This window comes from Acinonyx jubatus, chromosome B3, assembly GCF_027475565.1.
Source record: "Acinonyx jubatus isolate Ajub_Pintada_27869175 chromosome B3, VMU_Ajub_asm_v1.0, whole genome shotgun sequence".
Classification (NCBI taxonomy): domain Eukaryota; kingdom Metazoa; phylum Chordata; class Mammalia; order Carnivora; family Felidae; genus Acinonyx; species Acinonyx jubatus.
In genome coordinates, this window is record NC_069386.1 from 52,376,774 (window position 1) to 52,397,954 (window position 21,181).

General features: G+C 35.2%; 1 protein-coding gene across 1 annotated transcript in view; it reads left to right on the plus strand.

The window, feature by feature from the left end:
• The window catches only part of SPPL2A (signal peptide peptidase like 2A), a 55,549-nt gene extending 35,511 nt beyond the window's left edge, over window positions 1-20,038 (plus strand). Inside the window, exons 11-15 of the mRNA XM_027067240.2 lie at window positions 1,653-1,709; window positions 2,393-2,495; window positions 4,094-4,171; window positions 5,599-5,759; window positions 16,089-20,038. Of these exons, the coding sequence (XP_026923041.1) occupies window positions 1,653-1,709; window positions 2,393-2,495; window positions 4,094-4,171; window positions 5,599-5,759; window positions 16,089-16,163 (474 nt within the window). The 3' untranslated portion in view covers window positions 16,164-20,038. The remainder of the gene's footprint in view (window positions 1-1,652; window positions 1,710-2,392; window positions 2,496-4,093; window positions 4,172-5,598; window positions 5,760-16,088) is intronic.
• Window positions 20,039-21,181: the final 1,143 nt, after the last annotated feature.

Here is a 21,181-nt window from a genome sequence, read left to right on the forward strand (position 1 = left end):
TTTAAAGATACAGGATAACAATAAAGGTGTCTATGAGCCCTCTCTGTTTATTCTCTGCCTAGAGAATTTTTCATCTTCTTTTTTTTCCATATTAGTTCCCACCGATCAGGAATGTGATTTCTAGTAATCTGATCTGGTGTAAAAAATTAGAAGTGCTCTTTGAAGTTCACTAGTGCAGATTTACTTTAACACCTTCTTCTGAGTTTGGTTTGCTTGTTTTATTAAGGCTGTAGACCTTACCTTAGTAGGTAACTCAAAATAAAAATTACATATATAATTTCTGATTTTTGAGGTTTTTTTAACTGAAAATTTTAAGGATTAAACATTGGGCATTTTAAACCTATTTTTCAACTCTGGTGTTAGAGTTTTAATGAGTAAGCTGAGCAGGCCGGCTATAAGAACCTGTCTTCATTTTTTTTCCACCCACCCTGTAACTTGGTATAGTATCTTACAAATACTACTTAGATATCTTTGAATGTAGGAGAGGATGTCAGTGATGGTCTTTACTTAAGTGTTTAAAATAACAGAAAATGAACCAAAATGTACTCTGTCTAGAAATTAAATCACATTATGGTAATTTGCTATAAGGAACTGTATTTAATATTAGTCTATTTTCCTAAACTCCTGTGGCACTTAACCCTTCTGTAACCTGAAGCTTAACATGAGGAAAAGATTCCTGTAGCTAGAGATTGTATCCTTTCTACTCAGCTCAGGTATCAGTGAAGTCCTCTTAAAAACACTAAAGTGATTTCTCCAATGTTCCCCACCCACATGGAAAATATTATAACTAGTCGATCAAATTCTCCTTATGCAGCATTTATTTATCTTCCCACTACGTATTTGGTGATATACTCATCATAATGTAAAGCATAGATGGATGCTTCTAGCAGTCTTAATTTGCTGCCTCCAAATGTTTCCCTTTCACAACAGACTTGGCTATCAGGAAAGAACTATTAAGGAACTCCTCGCATAAAAACAGGCCACATAAAAAGGCCCACATAAAAAGGCCTTAGCCAGATACCATGGATGAAATTCAGCTAAGGTTAATGTTTTGATTGGGACATAAAAAGCTGGCAAGGCTGAAACTGGACAGGAGACAAGCTTAAGATGTTTCTCAAGTTCTTTAGGACTGGGTCTTTTCAAGTTTGGCTTCATTGTTATTATGGCAAGTAGGCAGAAGGTCAAAAGTCTTTTTTATTCAAAGAAAGTTACCAATATTTATTACAAATCAGATTTTAATATTTCTTGTGTCTCTATTCATTGTTATTGCTAAAAATGACTAAGGGCACATAATATATGACATAATGTAACTACAAGCACTTAAAATTTATAGCCTATTAAAAATGCTAGTAGCTGTTAGTTGTCAGTACAGATCACTGCCCAAAGCTTCACTTGAATAATCTGTGTGTGGTTTATCTGCTAGTTTCTGATCATTGTTAAGCTCTAATAGTGTGAAGCCATATGCTAGGTGAATTTTGTTTTAGATGGCTCCAATTTTTGCTAGACTCTTTTAGGAAAAAAGTGTTCTACAGCCCATTTTTCATCAGTTTTCTGTAGGCCATTAGCCATGGGGTCAAATTATTTTTGAATACTGGTAGATTGTTCTCTTTAAGTGATTGGGCAATTTCTTTCATTTTCCTCCTCAATTTTAGAATGGCGAGAGCATCATGGTTGAACTTGCAGCTGGACCTTTTGGAAATAATGAAAAGGTAGGGATGGCAATTAAATAGAAATGGCTGCCAGCGTATATATGTGTGTCCAGTTAATAATTTTGCCTTCCTGTATAATTCATTGGTCATGTAGTGCATGTTAAGGTATTGTAAAACTTTATTTCTCGCAAAATATAGCCCTTTTCTTAGTTATTCTAAATTATTAAATACCTATTGACTTGGGTTTCATCCTAGAATGATGGAAACTTGGTGGAAGCCACTGCTCAACCCTCAGCTCCCCATGAGAAAGTAAGGATTGTATTTCAGATATGTTCATTGGACTTTAAATCATACCCTCTGAGACAAGATTCTTCTTTGGGGGAAAAAATCCAGATTGCAAAAAAAAATAATAATAAAAAATTTTAAAAAATCTATGTCAAGGCCTCAGTCCGATTTTTGGTAAAAAGGGAAAAAAAAGGTTAGATGCGGGGATACTAGATTAATACTGTCAACCCTTATGTGTGTTGGGTTTCATTTTTCCAAACTTGTGTATCTATTTCTTTCAACCTTTCTATAGATTCAGAGTATATATGTATAGTTTATGTTCTCTGATTTCAAGTTCTTCTAAAATGTCTATTTAAAAGTTTTAAAACAATTACTCTCATATCCTTCCCTTTCTAAGAGATGTGGGTAAATATTCCTAAGAAGTTTATTGGTGCCTTTTTTTTCCCCCATAATTACAGTTACCGGTAGTCATCAGGGTACCAAAGCTGGCCTATTTCTCAGTAATGAGTGTGTGCCTCATGCCAGTTTCAATACTGGGTTTTGGAGACATTATTGTACCAGGTAAGCAATAGTAACAATTTCAGTACAAATATACTGATGGTTTAAAATCGCCAACATTTAGTATCTATTGAAAGTTACCTACTCTGTATTAAGTATTTGTAGCTATGGCTAGAGCTGAGTCAATGACCAAGATAGGAAAAAAAAAAAAAAGGCATTTCAAGGGGTAGAAGAAAAAGCCCAAATGGTAACAACCAAAGATATCTCCCATGGCTCAAAAAAAGTTTTTTAGAGGAAGCACCTAGAATCAGTTTGACCTACTTCCCCAAGAAAGTTTATAATAAAACTCTTCAAAAGTTGAATTTAATAATACGAAGTGTATTGTAATTTCTATTACTTCTATTTTAAAATAATAGTTATATGGCATTATAATACTAAAAAAATAGAGCATATGGTCTGTCTTCTTTGATAGTTGTTGCAGGTCTGCATATTCTCCTCACTGGGCAACCTACAGTGTAAACTTAATCCCAGCCCATTAATAATATAGCTTAGAAGTAAAAGACTTAGAAGTCTTTGCTAATCAGCTGAGAGATTGTCCTTCCTTGCTTTTCTTGCAGTCTCTCTGTACTAAGTGCCTATGAAGGGTAAAAAGTACGGCTGCTTCTGAAAAAGACTTTTAGTTTACATAGTAAAGCCAGATAGAGAGAAGCTAACAGCTCTGCCTTGTGAGTTGGTATGGCAGAGTCCAGTGCAGCAACTCTCTTAGTTCATTTTCTAGGATAGATCACATGTTAGGCCACAGAGCAAATCTTAGCAAGTTTAAGAAGATTGAAATTACATACCAAGTATATTTTCTGACCACAGTGGCATGAAACTAGAAATCAGTAACAGGAGGAAAACTGGAAGATTCACACGTACAAAGAAATTAAACAAAATAGTTTGAACAACTAAAGCATCAAAGAAAAAATTAAAAGAGAAATTAAAAAATACTTAAAAAAAATGATAAGAGAAACAGCATTCCAAAACATATGAGATACAACAAAAGCAGTTTAAGCAGGAAGTTTATAGTGATAAGCACATAGATCAAGAAAATAGAAAAACCTCAAATAAGCAGCCTAACTTTACACGTAAGGAACTAGAAAAAGAAGAACAAACAGCCCAAAGTTAGCAGAAAGAAGGAAATAATAAAATACAGCAAAAATAGAGAACAGGAAAACAGTAGAAAAGATTAATGAAACTAAGAGTTGGTCCTTTAAAAAGCTAATAATGACAGACCTTCAATTAGACTAAGAAATAGAGAACCTACATCATTAAAATTCTAAATGAAAGAGGAGACAATACAACTGATACCACAGAAATATAATAAAAAATTTTCTCCATATCATAGAATGTTAAGCAGCTAATAAAAAATCATGTTTTTAAAGATTGTTTAATGGCTTGGAAAAATGTTTAAAAATGGCATTAAGTTAAAAAAAAATCAGCGTTTATAATTTTGTCCAGAATTTGTGGGTACTTTAATGTTCTCATGGTATAAAAATGAAGGTTAAATATAATGCAGTGTGTGCTGTTGCAGTTAAATTTGTGTTGCTGTTACTGTTTTAAGAAAATAATGTGGAGTTTGGGTTTTCTTGTTTTTTTTTAATTTATTTTTTGTTTTTTAGGACTGTTGGTTGCATACTGTAGAAGATTTGATGTTCAGACTGGTTCTTCTTCTATATACTATGTTTCCTCCACAATTGGTAAACTTCTGTTTTTTTCTATTATGTTTGAATTACATTGTCTGCAGGAAAAGGTAGAGGTGTCAAAATAAGGAGTCCGGGATTCTAATTCTTCATCATTAACTAATAAGACAAGTTTTTCCATCAAAAAGGAATAATACTTTAATACCTATATCATAAAGTTTTTGAGGTTTAAAAAAATTATATATGAAAGTAAATCAGTAGGTTTTATGTTAGATATAAGCTTATGCTTTATTAGCTTTATTAGCTTATTAGATATAAGCATATTTTACATGCTTTATTAGAGCATATGGCACATCAGTAATCAATAAATTGTATAATATTAGATTTTCTTAAAATACTATATGAATAAATGTGTATGTATATAAATGAATTTATGGCACAATAACATCTAACCTAGGACAGCAGAATTGTCATTTATCCCTTTATTTCCATTATTGAGAACAGACAAGAATAGGAAGTAAGCCAAAAAATACTTCTAAGCATATCAAACAGGTATCTCAAAGTTCATACACCAAAGTTCTTTATTCTTAGGTAAGCAGCCTGTACCAGAACCATTTACATACTGTGCTAGCAAGGTTTTCAATTCCATAGTGGAGTTAAATGCAGTAACTTAAGAATGTACACTAGCAATAGAGAAGGGTATTACTAGAAACAGGTACCTGACGGCAAGAAAGAACAGCTAAGTGAATGAAATGATGACAAAAAGAAAAAAAACATAAAGAAATAAGAAAAGCAGTCTAAGGATATTAAGAATGATACTGTCTAAGGGCATTAACATATTAAAGTCCAGCACCAGTCAGTGTGATAGAATAAAAGAACACTCAATGAAAAGCAGATTACAGGGTTCTCTGTCCATTGTGCTGTATAATTTTGGGAAGTTCACTTAACTTCCCTGGTCCTCCATTGCCTCATCTATAAAATCAGGAGGTAGACTGAATTGTCTGTCAAGGCTCTTCTAGCTCCAATGTTCTGAGATCCCATGTTCGTGATGAGACCCTCAGTCATTAAGGAAAGATCAGATGGTGTTTGGTATGCACTTGTTGAAGCCCTGGAAGTATATAATTAAAATTAGGAAGATTTTTCAAAGCAACTTTTAGTACCCCTTGGTACAGATTTTAGTTATCCAAAATGTGCAATGACTTACCATCCTTAACAGTGACTAATTGAGACTTTTGAATTACTGTCTTTATCAATGATTGATGATTAGGGTAATTATAATTGAAATACTAACTTGTTTCCAAATTTTCAAAAGCTCTGTAGAGTGTCTCTCCTAATTGCTGTCTAGGAAAATGATGAAATTAGGAAAAAAGTCATAGGGCAAAAATATCCTTAGAAATATTTGAAAACCACCACTTCAGTGAGGGAGTCAAAATCTGCCTTTGGTAGCATGTAGAAATGACTGATAATTGGTATTCTTCTTATAGCCTATTCTGTTGGCATGATACTTACATTTGTGGTTCTGGTGCTGATGAAAAAGGGGCAACCTGCTCTCCTCTATCTAGTTCCTTGCACACTTATTACTGCCTCAGTTGTTGCTTGGAGACGTAAGGAAATGAAAAAGTTCTGGAAAGGTAACGGCTATCAGGTATGTGCTTCTTCTATCTTGGTTACCAAGTTATCTTAGGACGTAATTCAGTGACTAACTTTGGCTGGGAACTGCCTATATATATACATCAAAGCTTTTATGTGCCCAGAAGTTACCTTGGATCTGTCAGGATGTCCCAAGTTTTTTCCATCATTACTCCCTTACTGTCCACCTGCTGCATCATCAGTTTTCATCTCATCTGATGCCAAAATCCTGGTGACTCCAGGTGAGACTACCAAGAAGCAGTGGGAGGGCATCAGGGAAAACCACAACAGCATTTCAACATAAGTTTTCAAATCCGCACAGGAAAGTAGGCTTCATGAAAAATAAAACTATAAGTACAGAATTTTTGAGTCTGATATTAGCTATTTATTTATATAGTTAGAGTCCTAAGGTTTTGCAGATAAAAATTCTACTCTCTTTAGTACCTAAAAGGGTCTAACTAAATTCAATAGGGTACCCATTTCAGATTTAACTGGATCAAGACAGACCTTTCTGTAAAATCCCTGGAGCAGAGGAAATCATGGTATCAGAACCTGTTATGTTTGCATTTTTTCTTCATTACAGTTAAGCCCCTTTCTCCTTTTTCTAAATGTTCTTGATATTCCAGTAAAATTTGTTTCCATTGAAATTAAAGGGGATTGGGAAACTCTAGCTTACTAAGGTCAGGGTCATCACATTGATTTTTTTCATGAGGCAGTTAGCTCTGCTTTGCCTATTACAACAAACTACTGTCCTCCATCCACCCTCATACATGTGTGTTAGTGGTCACATGAACAAAAATAGAGATACTTTGGGTGGGTGGCTGCAATTCTGTTAGTAGGTAAACAGTTCAAAGTTCATATCCATCTTGCAGTTGGTCTACGGTATCATCTTTATTTAACAAGAGGTGATTAACTCATTAAGTTAGACTACTATAATTTGAAGAAGCAGTGGTCTAGAATTCTTTTGGGTAAATCTTGTAATTCCTTTGAAATTTCGTTAAAATAATAATACTTGCCCTGCCTACCTCACAATGCCTTTGTCTCAACTTATGTTTATGCGCATGGAATTATGGCTACAAGGCCCTTGACTAAGCCAGTAAAATAGCATGCAACTTTTACATGAAGAAGGCACCCACACAATTTTTTATTTTTATAGATTTTTAAAAATTAAAGTATGTCCTACAACATACACTCTACTTCTAGCCTTTGAAAGCCACATCCCAGAAAGTGCTCTTCATAACCATTTTCTTAAAATAGTTTTATTTTCATATAGCAAATGTTAATTGAGCAGTTCTTTGAGCCAGGTACTATTTTAGGTGCTGGTGATAAAAGATGAACAAGTTAGAAACAGTCTTACTCTCATGGCCTCTTGAAAGTGAGATGCTTGTGGAGGATGCAGATAGTCACTAACAAAGTATGATAAATGTATTTATTCACTGTATAGGGTGCCATGAAAGCTAGCAATGGGATACCCAGTGCTTGTGGTTTTGTGACAGAATCAAAGGTGATTTAGAGAAGTCTTAAAGAATGTTAAATTTATGTGTTGAAACTTGAAGCCTGAGCCATGTGTTCCATGTGGAAAGAACCATGTCTTGAAAGGCTCAGAGGGAAGAGAGCATGGCACATTCTAGAAACTGAGTGAAATTTAGGATGACTATAATGTTGAGTAACAGTAGGAAATGAAAACTAGAGAAGGAAACAGGGGTGACAGTCCATAAGGTCTTGTAAGCCAAAGACCTTCAAAGAAGTCTTTGAACTCTTATCTTGAGAACATAGGAGACCATTTAAGGGTTTTAAGAAATCTACAAAATGGATTGAGAAAGGAGCAAAACTTAAAGCAGCTATTATAATCAGGGGCAATAGTAGCCAGAATCAATACAGTATTGAGATCAAAAGAAGAGGACGAAGTCCAGAGAAATTTAGAGTCATAATTAATGGAATACAGTGATAGTGCCAGTATAGGGAGAAGAGAAGGAAATGGAGTCAGGATTTCTGCCTTAGGTAACTGAGTAGGTAGATGTGATACCATTCACAGAGATAAAGAAGGGCAACAGGTTTGAGGAAAATGGTGATGAATTCAATATTGGACATTTTAGAGCACCTATAGGACCAACAAGAAGAGAGAAATAATAGGCAAATGAATGAATGTCTCCTGATGTGCAGGAAACAGACCTAGCTAGAGACAGAAATTTGGAAGCACCGAGTGAGAACACAGAGGGAGAAGCAGCAGCTCGGGACAGAACTGTGAGCAAGAAGTTTCTATCTGATTCACTGGTTATGAGGTAGAGCAGGACAGAGAAGATGAGCAACATAAGGAGATTTTGATTAGGGTTGACATTAAATTTTTAGGTTAGAATTTAAATTCGGAACTGTTAATGAGAACACATATAACTGTCTTACAGAATGAAGTATGTGTCTTGTTATTTTCATCACCAGCATTTTTACTTACAAAATTTTCCTTCCCCTTTAATACAGCTTTTAGAGCATTTTATTTTAAAAATGTGTGCTTATTACAGAAAATTTTGAAAATATAGAAAAACACAAGAAAAGGAAGTCCACCAATAATTCCACCACCTCGAGGGTGGGCGCTCTTAAGATTTATGTGAGTTCCCTCGTGTGCCTTCTTGGATAAATGCTTATGTGGGTAGATTGATGCCATACTCCAAAGAGTTCTCTGTTTTGTTTTTTTCACTGCGTGTTATTTCATTTTTAAATTCCTTATTAAAAAAATCATTTTAATGGCTATGTAATACTCTCAAACACATGTACTGTATTTTACTACCATTTCCTTTGACCCAGTAATTTCTCTTCAGGGGATTGTCCAGAAAGTGATTAAACATTTGGACAAAGTTGATGTGAAAAAATGTTCATTGAAGGATTTCTGATTATCCTTGTTCTATTATAATGATTAATAGGTTAATATTATGAGTGGCAATTAATGAACTAAAATTTTTACATACACCCTAATCCTGTTTTTACTTTCTTTTTTTTTGTGTGTGTTTTAATTACAAAGTAATGCATGTTTACATTCTTTAAACAAGTAATACAAAAGTGTCTAAAGTAAACATAGAACGTCCTTTTCTAACTATTCCACATGCCCCCACCTTCCGTTAGGGCCAACTACTTTGAACATTTTGTGTGGAGATCTTTTTATGCCAACTCACACTACAAATAGTTGAATTTTAAAGATGTCATATACGTAAATGTAATAACATTGTGTTTCTTTGAAAATACAGCTCACTTTCTCTCTGGTTTATTACCTTTCCTCCTTTCTCTCTATGATGTTTATTGAGGGGAAAGAGGATGGTAGGTAAGGAAGGAATTCAACCAAGGGATGCATTTATATTCCCTATGAACAACTCCTCTGCCTTAGACCATCCAAGTTTCATTCTCATTCTTAAAAATAGTGATCTTGAAAAAAACTAGAATTCTGCTTCACAGTAACTACCTATGAAGGGGAAGACCACTACAGCTGACACAAGCAGTAGTAAATAACCCCAGCAGGGCAGACTGCTGTAGGCAGTAGTAAATAACCCCAGCAGGGCCTTAATCATATAACATAGAAGCTAAATAAGACAATTGGTTGTAGGAAAATTCACTTTAACATACCCAAAAAGGTAAAACAAATTTGCAGGGGTGGAGAGGGGTGGACAGGGAGGCAGCTTGTGAACTTTGTTTTACAGTTTAACTATATTAAAAAAGAAAAAAGGGTGCCTGGATGGCTCAGTTGGTTAAGCATCTGCCTTCAGCTCAGGTCATGATCTTACAGTTTGTGAGTTCGAGCCCACATCGGGCTCTCTGCTGTCAGCAGAGAGCCTGCTTCAGATCCTCTGTCCCCCTCTGTCTCTGCCCCTGCCCTCCTCACACTTAACGTCTCTCTCTCTCTCTCTCTCTCTCTCTTAAAAATAAACTTAAACAAAAATTTTTTTTAAAGAAAAAAGATTAAGAGAAAAAAAAGAGTAAGACAACTTTGGTTATACACTTCTCACTTTTGGAGTGTGATGTCATCATTCTATTAAGTAAAGATATTCAGAATATAAAATAGCACATAGTAATAAAAGTGTGGAGTCTGGTACCAGATTACCGAAATTTGAACTCTGATTTTGTTCATTATTAGCTACATGGCCTAAGACAAATTACTTAGCTTCTTGGTGCCTCAGTTTCCTCCAGTGTAAAAAAGAATAATAATCATCCTATTTCAGAGGGTTGGTTGTTGTCAAATATGCACATTGCCTAGAATAGGGCCTGGCATATCATAAACACTGTGTATTTGCTGCTATTATTTATAGGAATTGGGTTTTCTGTTTTGGTTTATTTGTTGCTTGGCTGTTACTTTTCAGTTCATTAACTAGATTTCTATTTTCCCAGTTTGAATATTAAAACTTAAGGTGTTTGTTAAATCTAGTTCGTTTAACTCAGTTTGCAAAAAGATTTGATAGCCATCACAAGCCTCAGAGGAAAAAGAAATCTGTTAAATGTGGTCATTTTCCCACTGTACACTAGACTTTAAAATATGAAGAAAAGGCACATGCTGAAATTTTAGGCAAGCTGGTTGCAGAATATTACAGACTGCTGCCAGGAGAGAATCTATTTTTTTAGAAAACCAGCATTTTTGAAACTTATAGAATATAATGCCTTCACAAAGTTATCCCCATTGTGAAAAAGAAAATGTCTTACTACTTTTGTCCAGCCTTTAAACTTAAAATTAGGGGCACCTGGGTGGCTCAGTCAGTTAGGTGTCTGACTCTTGGTTTGGCTCAGGTTGTGATTTCATGGTTCATGAGTTCAAACCCCACATTGGACTCTGCATTTACAGTGTGGAACCTGCTTGGGATTCTCTTTTCCCTCCCTCTCTGTCTGCTCCTCCTGCTGTCTCTCTCTCACTCTCTCGCTCGCTCACTCGCTCTCTCTCTCTCTCTCTCTCAAAATAAATAAACTTTAAAATATACAGCAGTTCAGGGGCACCTGGGTGGCTCAGTTGGTTAAGCGTCTGACTTTGGTTCAGGTCACGATCTCACAGCTCGTGGGTTTGAGCCCCGCTTCGGGCTCTGTGCTGACAGTTCGGAGCCTGGAGCCTGCTTTGGATTCTGTGTCTCCCTCTCTCTCTGCCCCTTCCCCGCTTGCGCGCTGCCTCTCTCTGTCCCTCAAAAATAAATAAACATTTAAAAAAAATTTTTTTAATATATATATATATGTATGTATATATATATGTATATATATGTGTGTGTGTATATATATATATACACACAGCAGTTTCCTTTTTTTTAAAAAAAAATGTAGCTAAACTCAAAATTAATTTAGCTTGAATGTTGACATTTGTGGGAAACAGTATATTATAGGCCTTGGAATCAGTTCTGCCAAGTCACGTCATCTCTTATGACTGTCTCCTCATCCATGAAATGAGGTTGGATCTACAGGCAGGTGGGAAAATCTAATCCATAGTGGTGGGTTAGCCCAGGGCTTGGTAGGCAAGTGGATGAGATCAGGTAAGGCTAGGCAGAGGCTTTGAAAGTACAACCTGGAACCTCAAAAAGTCTGGTAAAACAGAGGGAGGCAAGGTATTGACCCAGTGTAAGACACACCTGAGGGTCAGCCCTGAAATCAACCCTCAGGTAGTTCCTGGTTCATCTCTCAGGCTAGCAGTGTCATAACCTTTTCCCTTCTCTCACTCTGCTTCCATTATTTTCATAGCATTGCCAGATGGTTTCCAGAATATCTCTTATAGTATTCCCAGCTCAAAATCTTCCTTCTCCAAGCAGATACCCAAGAGTTCTCCACTTGAAATTAGATTCACCTTTCCCCATATTTTTTGTGGATTTTGTATTTTAAATACTTATTAATATTTGCTTCACAGTGTAGATATTTATGTATACCTTCCTCAGTTAGTTATTATCTCAAAGGTATTAGGAACCCACACTGCTGATAACAGTATTTTATACACTATAAATTCTCCATTAGTGTTATTGAAATTCTTCATGCAAAGCATCTGTAATGTTCAGTCCTTAATCCACTGACCTTTAGTCACTTTTGTGTGTATGTGTGTAAGTTTGTGTTTTAGCAGCCCTCATAAAATTGCCAAAATTATTATAAGTTTGTTGTGTTTAAAAGTGAGACACTTTTAAACGTTAAATTAGACTAGTATCTTTACAGTCTTTATATGTAATCATTTCTTTTTGCAAGTGCCAACAGTTTTTGCTACTTTGTGACATAAGCAAATACAAAATGGGTAATATAAAATAAAGCCAGAATCTAAGGTGGTGACATACTTGTTTATGCTATTAATCATTTAGTTCATTCCAATACCTGATACTAGAGTGGGTTCAAGAATAGTGGTGGTAAATCAGGGCACCTGGATGGCTCAGTCTGTTAAGCATCTGACTTCAGCTCAGATCATGACCTCATGGTTTGTGAGTTCAAGCCCTGTGTTGGGTTCTGTGCTGACAGCTCAGAGCCTGGCGCCTGCTTCAGATTCTGTCTTCCTCTCTCTCTGCCCCTCCCCTGCTCATGCTGTCTCTGTCTCTGTCCCTCTCTCTCTCTCTCTCAAAAGTGAATAAACATTTTTAAAAATTAAAAAAAAAAAGAATAGTGGTGGTAAAAAGCAGGCCTTTGCACTGGGGATTTTTTTTTTTTAATATATGATTTACTGTCAAATTGGCTTACATACAACACCCAGTGCTCACCCCAACAAGTGCCCTCCTTCAGTGCCCATCACCCACTTTCCCCTCTCACCCACCCCCCATCAACCCTCAGTTTGTTCTCTGTATTTAAGAGTCTCTTATGGTTTTTCTCTGTCCCTCTAACTTTTTTTCCCCTTCCCCTCTCCCATGCTCTTCTGTTAAGTTTCTCAAGATCTACATATGTGCACTGGAGATTTTTTAAATGTCATGGTTAGCCTTTTTATACTTTTTTCCAAAGGGGAAATTATACTCCATTTATTTCTAAAACTGAGACTTCATGGAAGTACTTTAGTATTTTACTTAGAGTCTTTCAGCCCTTTCCATTAATTTTTCTGATCAAAAGAAGTAACATTTCTATAGGATTTCACTAAAATATTACTAATTTGGAGATCTTAATTGTATATTATTTTCCTATAATTCAAAGCCACTTACACTATTATTTACTATGAACTTTTTTCTTGAATGCTTCAAGAAAATACTTCAGCTTTTTTTTTAATGCTTCAACTCATGAATGCTTCAAGAGTTACAGTATTCAATTCCATGTGATTGTACTCAAAGTCTTAAGTTCTAATTAGTGTAGAATAAATAAAGGTGTTTTTTTCTCTAGAGAGAAAAATCAAGCAGTGGCATAATTACTTTGGCATAAAGAACAACTAAAAGAAATCATCATTTTAGGGGATTTTTTTTGTTTGTTTCTAAATCAGTGGAGTTAGAGTTATGCAGCAATCTCCAATGGGCTCTTTTACTCTGGATAGGAAGTAAGTGTTCGGTTTGTTGATATCCAGTAAACAGTGGGTTTGTCTCTGTTAAATGTCACTAGTGCTTCTAATTATTTTTAGAAGTCACAAGCTGTAACTGACAAGTCCGAATACAGAGATACTTAGAACAACACTGCTTTAGTATCAACAACTCTCCGGTTACCTCTCCCCCTTTAATGATAGTTTTATTAGACTGTTTCTGGAGTCCAGTTCACTTATAGATAGGCAGAACTATCAGTAAATGCCAGGTAAGCTGACCCAATTTCAGAGGACATCTTTCCAAATTGACCTTGCTTATTTACAAATATTATGAAGAACTATACCAATTTTGCCAGTTAATTTTATTATCTATATTAATTTTTGTTATATTTTTAAAAACCTATTTTTTGGTGCCTGGGTGGTTCAGTTGGTTAGACATCCAACTTGATCTCAGCTCAGGTCTTGATCTCAGGGTCATGAGTTCAGGTCCCACACTGGACTCCTCACTGGGTGTGAAGCCTACATAAAAAAATTAAAAAAAAAAATTTTTTTTTTATGTTTTTTATTTTATATTTGAGAGAGAGCATGAGTGAGCACGAACAGGGGAGGGGCAGAGAGACAGAGACAGAATCTGAAGCAGGCTCCGGGCTCCGAGCTGTCAGCACAGAGCCTAACGCAGGGCTTAAACCCACGAACCGCAAGATCATGACCTGAGCTGAAGTCAGATGCCCAATCGACTGAGCCACCCAGGTGCACCCCCCCAAAGTTTTTTAAAAATAAAAACCTATCTGGGGGACCTGGGTAGCTCAGTCAGTTAAGCATCTGGCTTTGGCTTGGGTCATGATCTCACGGTTTGTAAGTTCAAGCCCCATTATCAGGCTCTTTGCTGACAGCTCAGAGCCTGGAGCCTGCTTTGGATTCTGTGTTTCCCTCACTCTCTCTGCTCCTCCCCTACTTGCGCTCTGTCTCTCTCAAAAAGAAATACACATTAAAATAAATAAATAAATACGTACATACATACATACAAACCTATTTCAAGGTCATGCTTTATGTTTCTATATTGCTTTGCTTTCATTGAAAAGTCGGTAAAGAAAAGTAAGTAAAGAGTACAGATGTTTACTTCTTAATAAGTTGATTTTGAAAGTTTTTCTTTTAATCTAATACATTGCTTATGTAGTTAGGAATTAGATTATAGTGCCAGTGAGGTAACTGAGGTTTAGGAAAGAAGAGGTGTGTGGTAACGTCGGGAGTATAGGCTGTCATTAGGGTACAATTGCCAGGGTAAGCAGGTCTTGGGGAAGAAAGAGGATTTCCCCAGCACCCATTCTGCTGAGGCCACTTAGTTCTCTTTCCCCACAGCTCCAACCTCTTATCCTCAGAGCTTCTAAATTGCTAGAAGAAAAGGAGCCTAAATATATCTTACATGCTTCTCCTTTCTGTCCCTCATTTGAATTATGACTAAAATCAACAGTTCAACAACTTCATCTTATGTTTCATCTAGTGAAATGTTTGGTAAATATGTTAACCTTATTTGATTGGACCTTCCCCCCCTCGAAGTGCTACGAACATGTAACTATCTTAATGTAGGGAATATCTTTGGCAAATAAAGGACCTCAAAACTGCTTTGGCCTTGAAATGACTTGTAGAGTACTGGCAGGTTTGGGTTTTATAAGTTGTCTCTGTTACTTGAGACAATTGTCAGCAGAAGCTTCAGCTCATGTTGTGTTCTTCTTGTTTGGCAAGTTCAGAGACCCCGTTTGGAAATGACTCCACCTTCTGCTTCCTTTTCCAAAAAACACTGAAGCTTTTAGAATCCTTTTACAAAAATAGGAACATTTATCTTGCTGGTCTTTCTTCTAATTCTTGATAAAGAAGGGAAAATATGCATCACAATACTGAAAATTAATCACTAATCTAAAAATCTTTGACAATCTTCGCAAAGACAGTAGGTACTTTCTTTCTATTTTTAAGCAAGTTTATCTGAAGAAGAAACTGAAAACATGTAAGCAGTTTCTTCTTCCTTCATTCCCAAATATGAAAAGATTTATTTAGGAATATGGAGCATAGCTGAAGTGATCGTTTGAGAAAAGTTTAACTGGTAATTCCTCTAAAGTAGTGTATAGCAAATGTAGTCTTGATTTTATTTTCAGATACTCATTTGACCTTTTAAGTACCTCAGTATATTTGTTTTTAGTAGAAATGTTTGTCATACAATGTTTCCATAATTTCATGTATCATTCTTTTTTTTTAGTGTTTTATTTATTTTTGAGGGAGAGAGGCACACAGAGTGCGAGTGGGGGAGGGGCAGAGAGGGAGGCAGACACAGAATCTGAAGCAGGCTCCAGACTTCAAGCTGTCAGCACAGAGCCCAATGCAGGGCTCGAACTCATGAACTGTGAGATCACGACTGGAGCCGAAGTCAGATGCTTAACCAAGTGAGCCACCCAGGCACCCCTCAAGTATCATTCTTAAATTGTCTTACAGTCAGTTCAAGGCATCAACCAAGTTACACTGTCCCCAAACCAGCAGGTATTCTCAAAGTGACTTGTGGGGTCATTTTTAGTTTTTTTACCTTTAGGAGTGAACACTGCCTGGAATAGTGTCCTAGATTAAGCATCGGGAATATCTTCCTTTTGTGGTAGAGTTCCCATTGCCATGAAGGGCAATTCATATTGGGAAATGGAAATAGTAGAAGATCTAAAGAAAGAGTTCATCAGGTTGGCTCTGAGTCAAATGATGAGGCTTTCTCTGTCACCCTGATCTTATTCTTATAGCATGGATGTTGAGCCACTACATTGCTCCAAAAGGAGTGCTCAGTCCCAGGGAGTACTCTGTGTCCTTTTTAAAAAGTGGGAATCCTTTTGCCAAATTAGTGAATATTGAGGGCAAATTGAAAATTTGCATTTCCTAACTTGTTTTATTTGTGCCTAGGTGATGGGCCACCTGGACTATGCAACAAATGAAGAAAGCCCTGTGGCTGCTGGCGAACAGAATGTCCAACAATAATATTTTGTAGACCTGTCAATTGATTTTCTACAAATAGAGTTTGACTTTTGAAATTGATTTTTGAATTGACAGTCTGAAAGAAGCTTCAATGATATGCTTGCAAATATATATTTTTAAAGAGCTGGTACTGATAATTACATCAAATAGTTGAAATACATTTGCTTTTAACTATGTTAAAGTTGTGCCTTCACATTAAATAAAAGCGTATGGTCTGTGTAATTTTCAAGATCTATTATACACAGTATATTTTTCTAAAAAACTGTCTTGACCCACCCCTCTACTAAAATCTGTTTCTTTCAACTCTTAATGATAGATAAAAGTATTTCTGTCAAGGTGTGTTTATGAACAGATTTTACTGTAAAGAATTACATAAAACTTTATGCTGTATAGAAATAACTGCTTAAGATCATGCTAGAAGGCAGTTCAGCGATGAAATTTTGGATCTTTTCACTGCAGTGGTTAGAAAAATAGGATTTGGGATTATCTATAAATGCGTATTTTTGTAGCATAAGGTTTTTTTAAAAATCCCAGTCTTTTTTTAAACTTGAAAATCTGAATTACTTTAGTCTGCCTATGTATTATATTAAAATATTTTTCCAGATATAAAGAAACATAATATATAGAACTAGTCTTCAGTTTTCAGTGGTCTGTTTTTCTTGAAGAGGTAGCTTAAATTTCTACACTAACATTCAATTTCACCATGGTATTTCTTACCTCTGGAATTTGGTTCTTTTGGTGGTAAGGCTTGACATTTTGTAAAATATTTTTTAGTCAACTTTTATGTTAACACATATGGCTCATTGTGTGAGTATAACATCCCTAACCATCTCTTCTTACCCCCTCATCCACCACCTTTTTTTCCCCTAATTCCCACTCCTTTCCCCATAGGAAAGCACTGTTAATTTTTTAATATTTTGATGGAGGATGACTTACTAATATACAAAGTGTGCTCCAGAGGCAAGAATTGGAGACAAAAGACAGGAGGCTGGGTTAGTCTCAATTTAATGACAATAAAAGAATTTGAGTAAATTGTCTTAGCTTAAAACCCTTGTATCTCAGTTTTCTCATCTGCAAAATGAGTAATTTAGACCAATTAATCACTCTGGTACCTGGTGGTACCTTCCAACTTGAAAAATATCTTTCTCATTCTTTGCCAAATCTCAAATGTGGCCTTGAACATTATCCTGGGAGTCAGAAGTCAAAGTATCTTTCTACTGTCTTTTATTTTCTTTAAGAAATTCCCAGGGGTGCCTGGGTGGCTCAGTCAGTTGAGCGTCCACTTCAGCTCAAGTCATGATCTCACGTTTCATGTTTCAAGCTCCGTGTCTGGCTCTGTGCTGACTGCTCAGATCCTGGAGCCTGCTTCAGTTTCTGTGTCTCCCTCTCTCTCTCCCCCTCCTCCACTTGTGCTCTGTCTCTGTCTCTCTCTCTTAAAAATAAATAAACATTTTTTAAAAATTCCCAAATGATGAGTGACTGCAACAACAGGATTTTGCATTTCCCTGCAAGTAATGTACAAGATTGTGAACAAGTCTGATCTTTCATCCTAAGACCATTTCTCTGATTAAAAGATAAAGCTAATGCTTTTTAAAGCATTTATGTTTGAAGTAAATTTAACATTTGAGGCAATTAGTTGCTTTTGTTTAATTAATTTTTGCTGAGTAAACTGTAGGTAGAGCAGCTCCCTTGACAATGAGCCCCTCTTTCCACTTAGTATACTTATGGGTCCTTTGGTTTATGGCAATATGACAGGTAAGTATCTGACAAGTAAGAGTTAATTTTGCCTACATAATATCAAGTTTGAATTTTTTCCAAAGAATCTAATTTATTTGGCAGACTCTGATAGAACAGATTAAGTGCCATTTTAAAGCTCCAGCTATATTTTCATTTATAATATCAATAAGATATTTGCCAAAATAGAGCTTTTTTAGTAAAATTATCTGTACTCATCCCAACTTTCTGATACTTTAAAGCCTCAACCACATTTTATGAAGAGCATTTTACATCTAGAAATCTGAAATCTTAGTTATTTGATACAAATTCAACTTTATCCAACTGTAAGTTATCAAAGAAGTAAAACTTTGTTCTAGTTTGCTATTGAGATCCTATTGATTAATAAAAATAAGAAACAGAGTGAAATTCTCCCAAGTTTCTCCATTCTCGATGTCAACTTTATGTTGTATTCTAAGACCCTCTCTAGCAACCTAGCTGGAAATATTTTATTTTGGAAATCAAAATTAAGGAAGGATGAGAGATGAAAATTGCTCCTTAAAAGGCCACGCGTGTCCTTTCTTCCTCTCTCATCTTCCCACCACCTATAACTTGTCGGGAAAGAGAGTTGGTTTTTTCCTGAACATGTCTTTACAACAGTGAGATATATTGCAAGAAAAAAAAATACTTTTTAGATCTTCCCTGTGAACATTTTGTAGCGTATCAAACAAAGTAATATCTCAAATTGTAGGGTAGGTGATTTTTACTTTAATTTAGACCAGCAAAGATAAATGTGAGGTTAATGGTGAAAGACCTTGATATTCTAATACATTATGTTTTTGTAGATTTTTTTAGATTAGCAATACTTTTGTAGAATCTGTGATTTACTTTTGAAGGAAGAGAATTCTGTTGGCATGTATAGATTTTAGTTTCATGTCCGTAGAGATTTTGGTGAAATGAAAATTTAGAGTAAATACAAATGAACTTTCTAGTTTTTCTTTGCTCTTTTGATTTCTGCCATACCTATAAGCAAACAGTTGTTTTTTTGTTTTTTTGACTAAAGACATTTGAACTAATTTTAGTTAGGCTTGATTTCTAGAATTTCAGGCTGATCTCCACCAATGAGATTTCAAAAACACAGGAATTGCATTTCAGACCAGTAGAATGCACTGGTTTGAAAGGTTTTATATTTTCCCATTAATAAGGAAAAAAGTTGAATTTATTCAAGATGATGCCAAATAACCAATTCTACAGTTTTAAACTTTTTATTTTCAGTGCTCTATTTATCTCAGAGGACAATTCTAAAGGGGGATGGAGAGGGCAATATAAATAAAACCAAAATACTGAATATAAGTACCTTTTTGCTTCCTGGAAGAAAGATACTCTGTAAATTCCAGTGACCTAAATCAATTACTCAGCCTTTTGGAATTTGAAAGAAATTGTGCAGTACTCATCGTTTGGGTTACTAAAATTTCAGAGTAAAAATGATTGACAGAGTAATAAACAGGCCATATTATAGTGAAGACCATATATATAAATTTCCTTGTTTAATGTTCCCTTACTTAAGGACAGCCTTTGCATCTATGAAAATGTTCATTGGTGGAAAAAGTATTTTTAAACTAAATTTTTAGAATAGTCCTCATTATTGTCAATTAAGAGGCAACAAAGAGGGAAAAAATGTAGAATATTTAATGTCATGTTTCTTTGATTAGAAAATTACATAAAAAATACTGTAAACAACTTCTATTCCTTTGGAGTATGGATTTTTTTTTTTTATATCTAAAGTTTATCTGCTTAGCCTGTAAAATTTCCCAGTAGGACAAATCATTGTAAAGTTTTTGCCTATTTTATATCTTCTGTTGTATTTTGTTCAAATGAGAACGTTTTTAAAAATGCATATGATTGAATTTTTACTTCTTAGATGATGGTTTGAGTGTGGAATTCTTTTTTTAACACTTTGATATGTAAGTTGGTGCAAATTAATAGTTTTATAACACTACTGGTCTTTATTTTTTTTATGGAACAGATTTAAAATTTAAAATTTTTTCAAGTGTTAATTTAGCAATGCTTTAAAACTTCATTATGTGCCAATACTGACAAGAAAAACAATTTTATAATGTATTGAATTCATTATGGTGTTCAATAAATTATATTTTAAAATAGAATTTAAATTTGTTTTATTTTTAATGGTGAAAAATAATTGAAAATGAACTAAAAGTATACCAGATCGTGTTCACATAAAGTATAAATGGTAATCATCACTTATGAAATTGTATAGTTATTTAAGTCTGACAAATTGTCCATAAAATCTAGATTCCATAAGCGTCATTTATTGCAAATTTGTACTGATACATAATACCCCTTCATAAGTATTTATTGAATAAATGCATTATAGACTTTTTTTTTAACCAAGAAATCCTATCTGTTGAAATGGACATTGATGGCATTTGTGTCACAAATTACTAAGATGCCCGCTGCCATTGTATTATTCTTTTAACTCAGACGTGGTTGGCTCAGATATAGATTTCTAATGTGTTTGTCTTGACCACATGTTGAGGAAGTCCAGTCCTCTCCATGCCCTGCGCAGAGGAGCCTTGTTTCATCCCATATGCCCAAATATCCATGTGTCTGGAAAGATGCATAAGAAACTGGAAAGAGTGGCTGTTTCTAGGAAGAGGGCAAGTAAGATGGCTAGGGCACAGGGGTTCAGAGGGAGATGTATTTTTCACTGTATACTCTTAACACCTATTGCATTTTCTATGATATGCTTCTATTAAGATTCAAAATACAAATCACGAAAGTCTATTGACTCTTAATAGGTATTCATACTAACATATGGTTAAATAATAAATTATTCATATTTTCTTTAGGTAGTTAGCCTTATAAACAGTTTAATGTGTATAGTGGGAGTAAAAAATAACCAACTCTCAAGTTTTTGTCTTTAAATAAAATTAATTTATGTTCTTTAAAAATTATGTTTATTAGCCTGAAGTTCATTTTGCTTTGTTAGAAAATAAGACTAAATTTTATATTCACATCATTTCCATTTCTGTAACCCTAAGAGTCTAGGTCAGTAGTTCTCAACTTTAATATTTCTTGTGGCCCCTACCCAAATGACCCACAACAAATTAAAAATAAGGCAAAGGCATAAAACCTAGACTCCAGCGGCACTTGGGTGGCTCAGTCAGTTAAGGTCCCAACTCTTGATTTCAGCTCAGGTCATGATCTCATGGTCGTGAAGAGTTGAAGCCCGCCTGGGATTTTCTCTCTGCTCCTCCTCCCCTGCTCATTTTCTCTCTCTCTGTCTC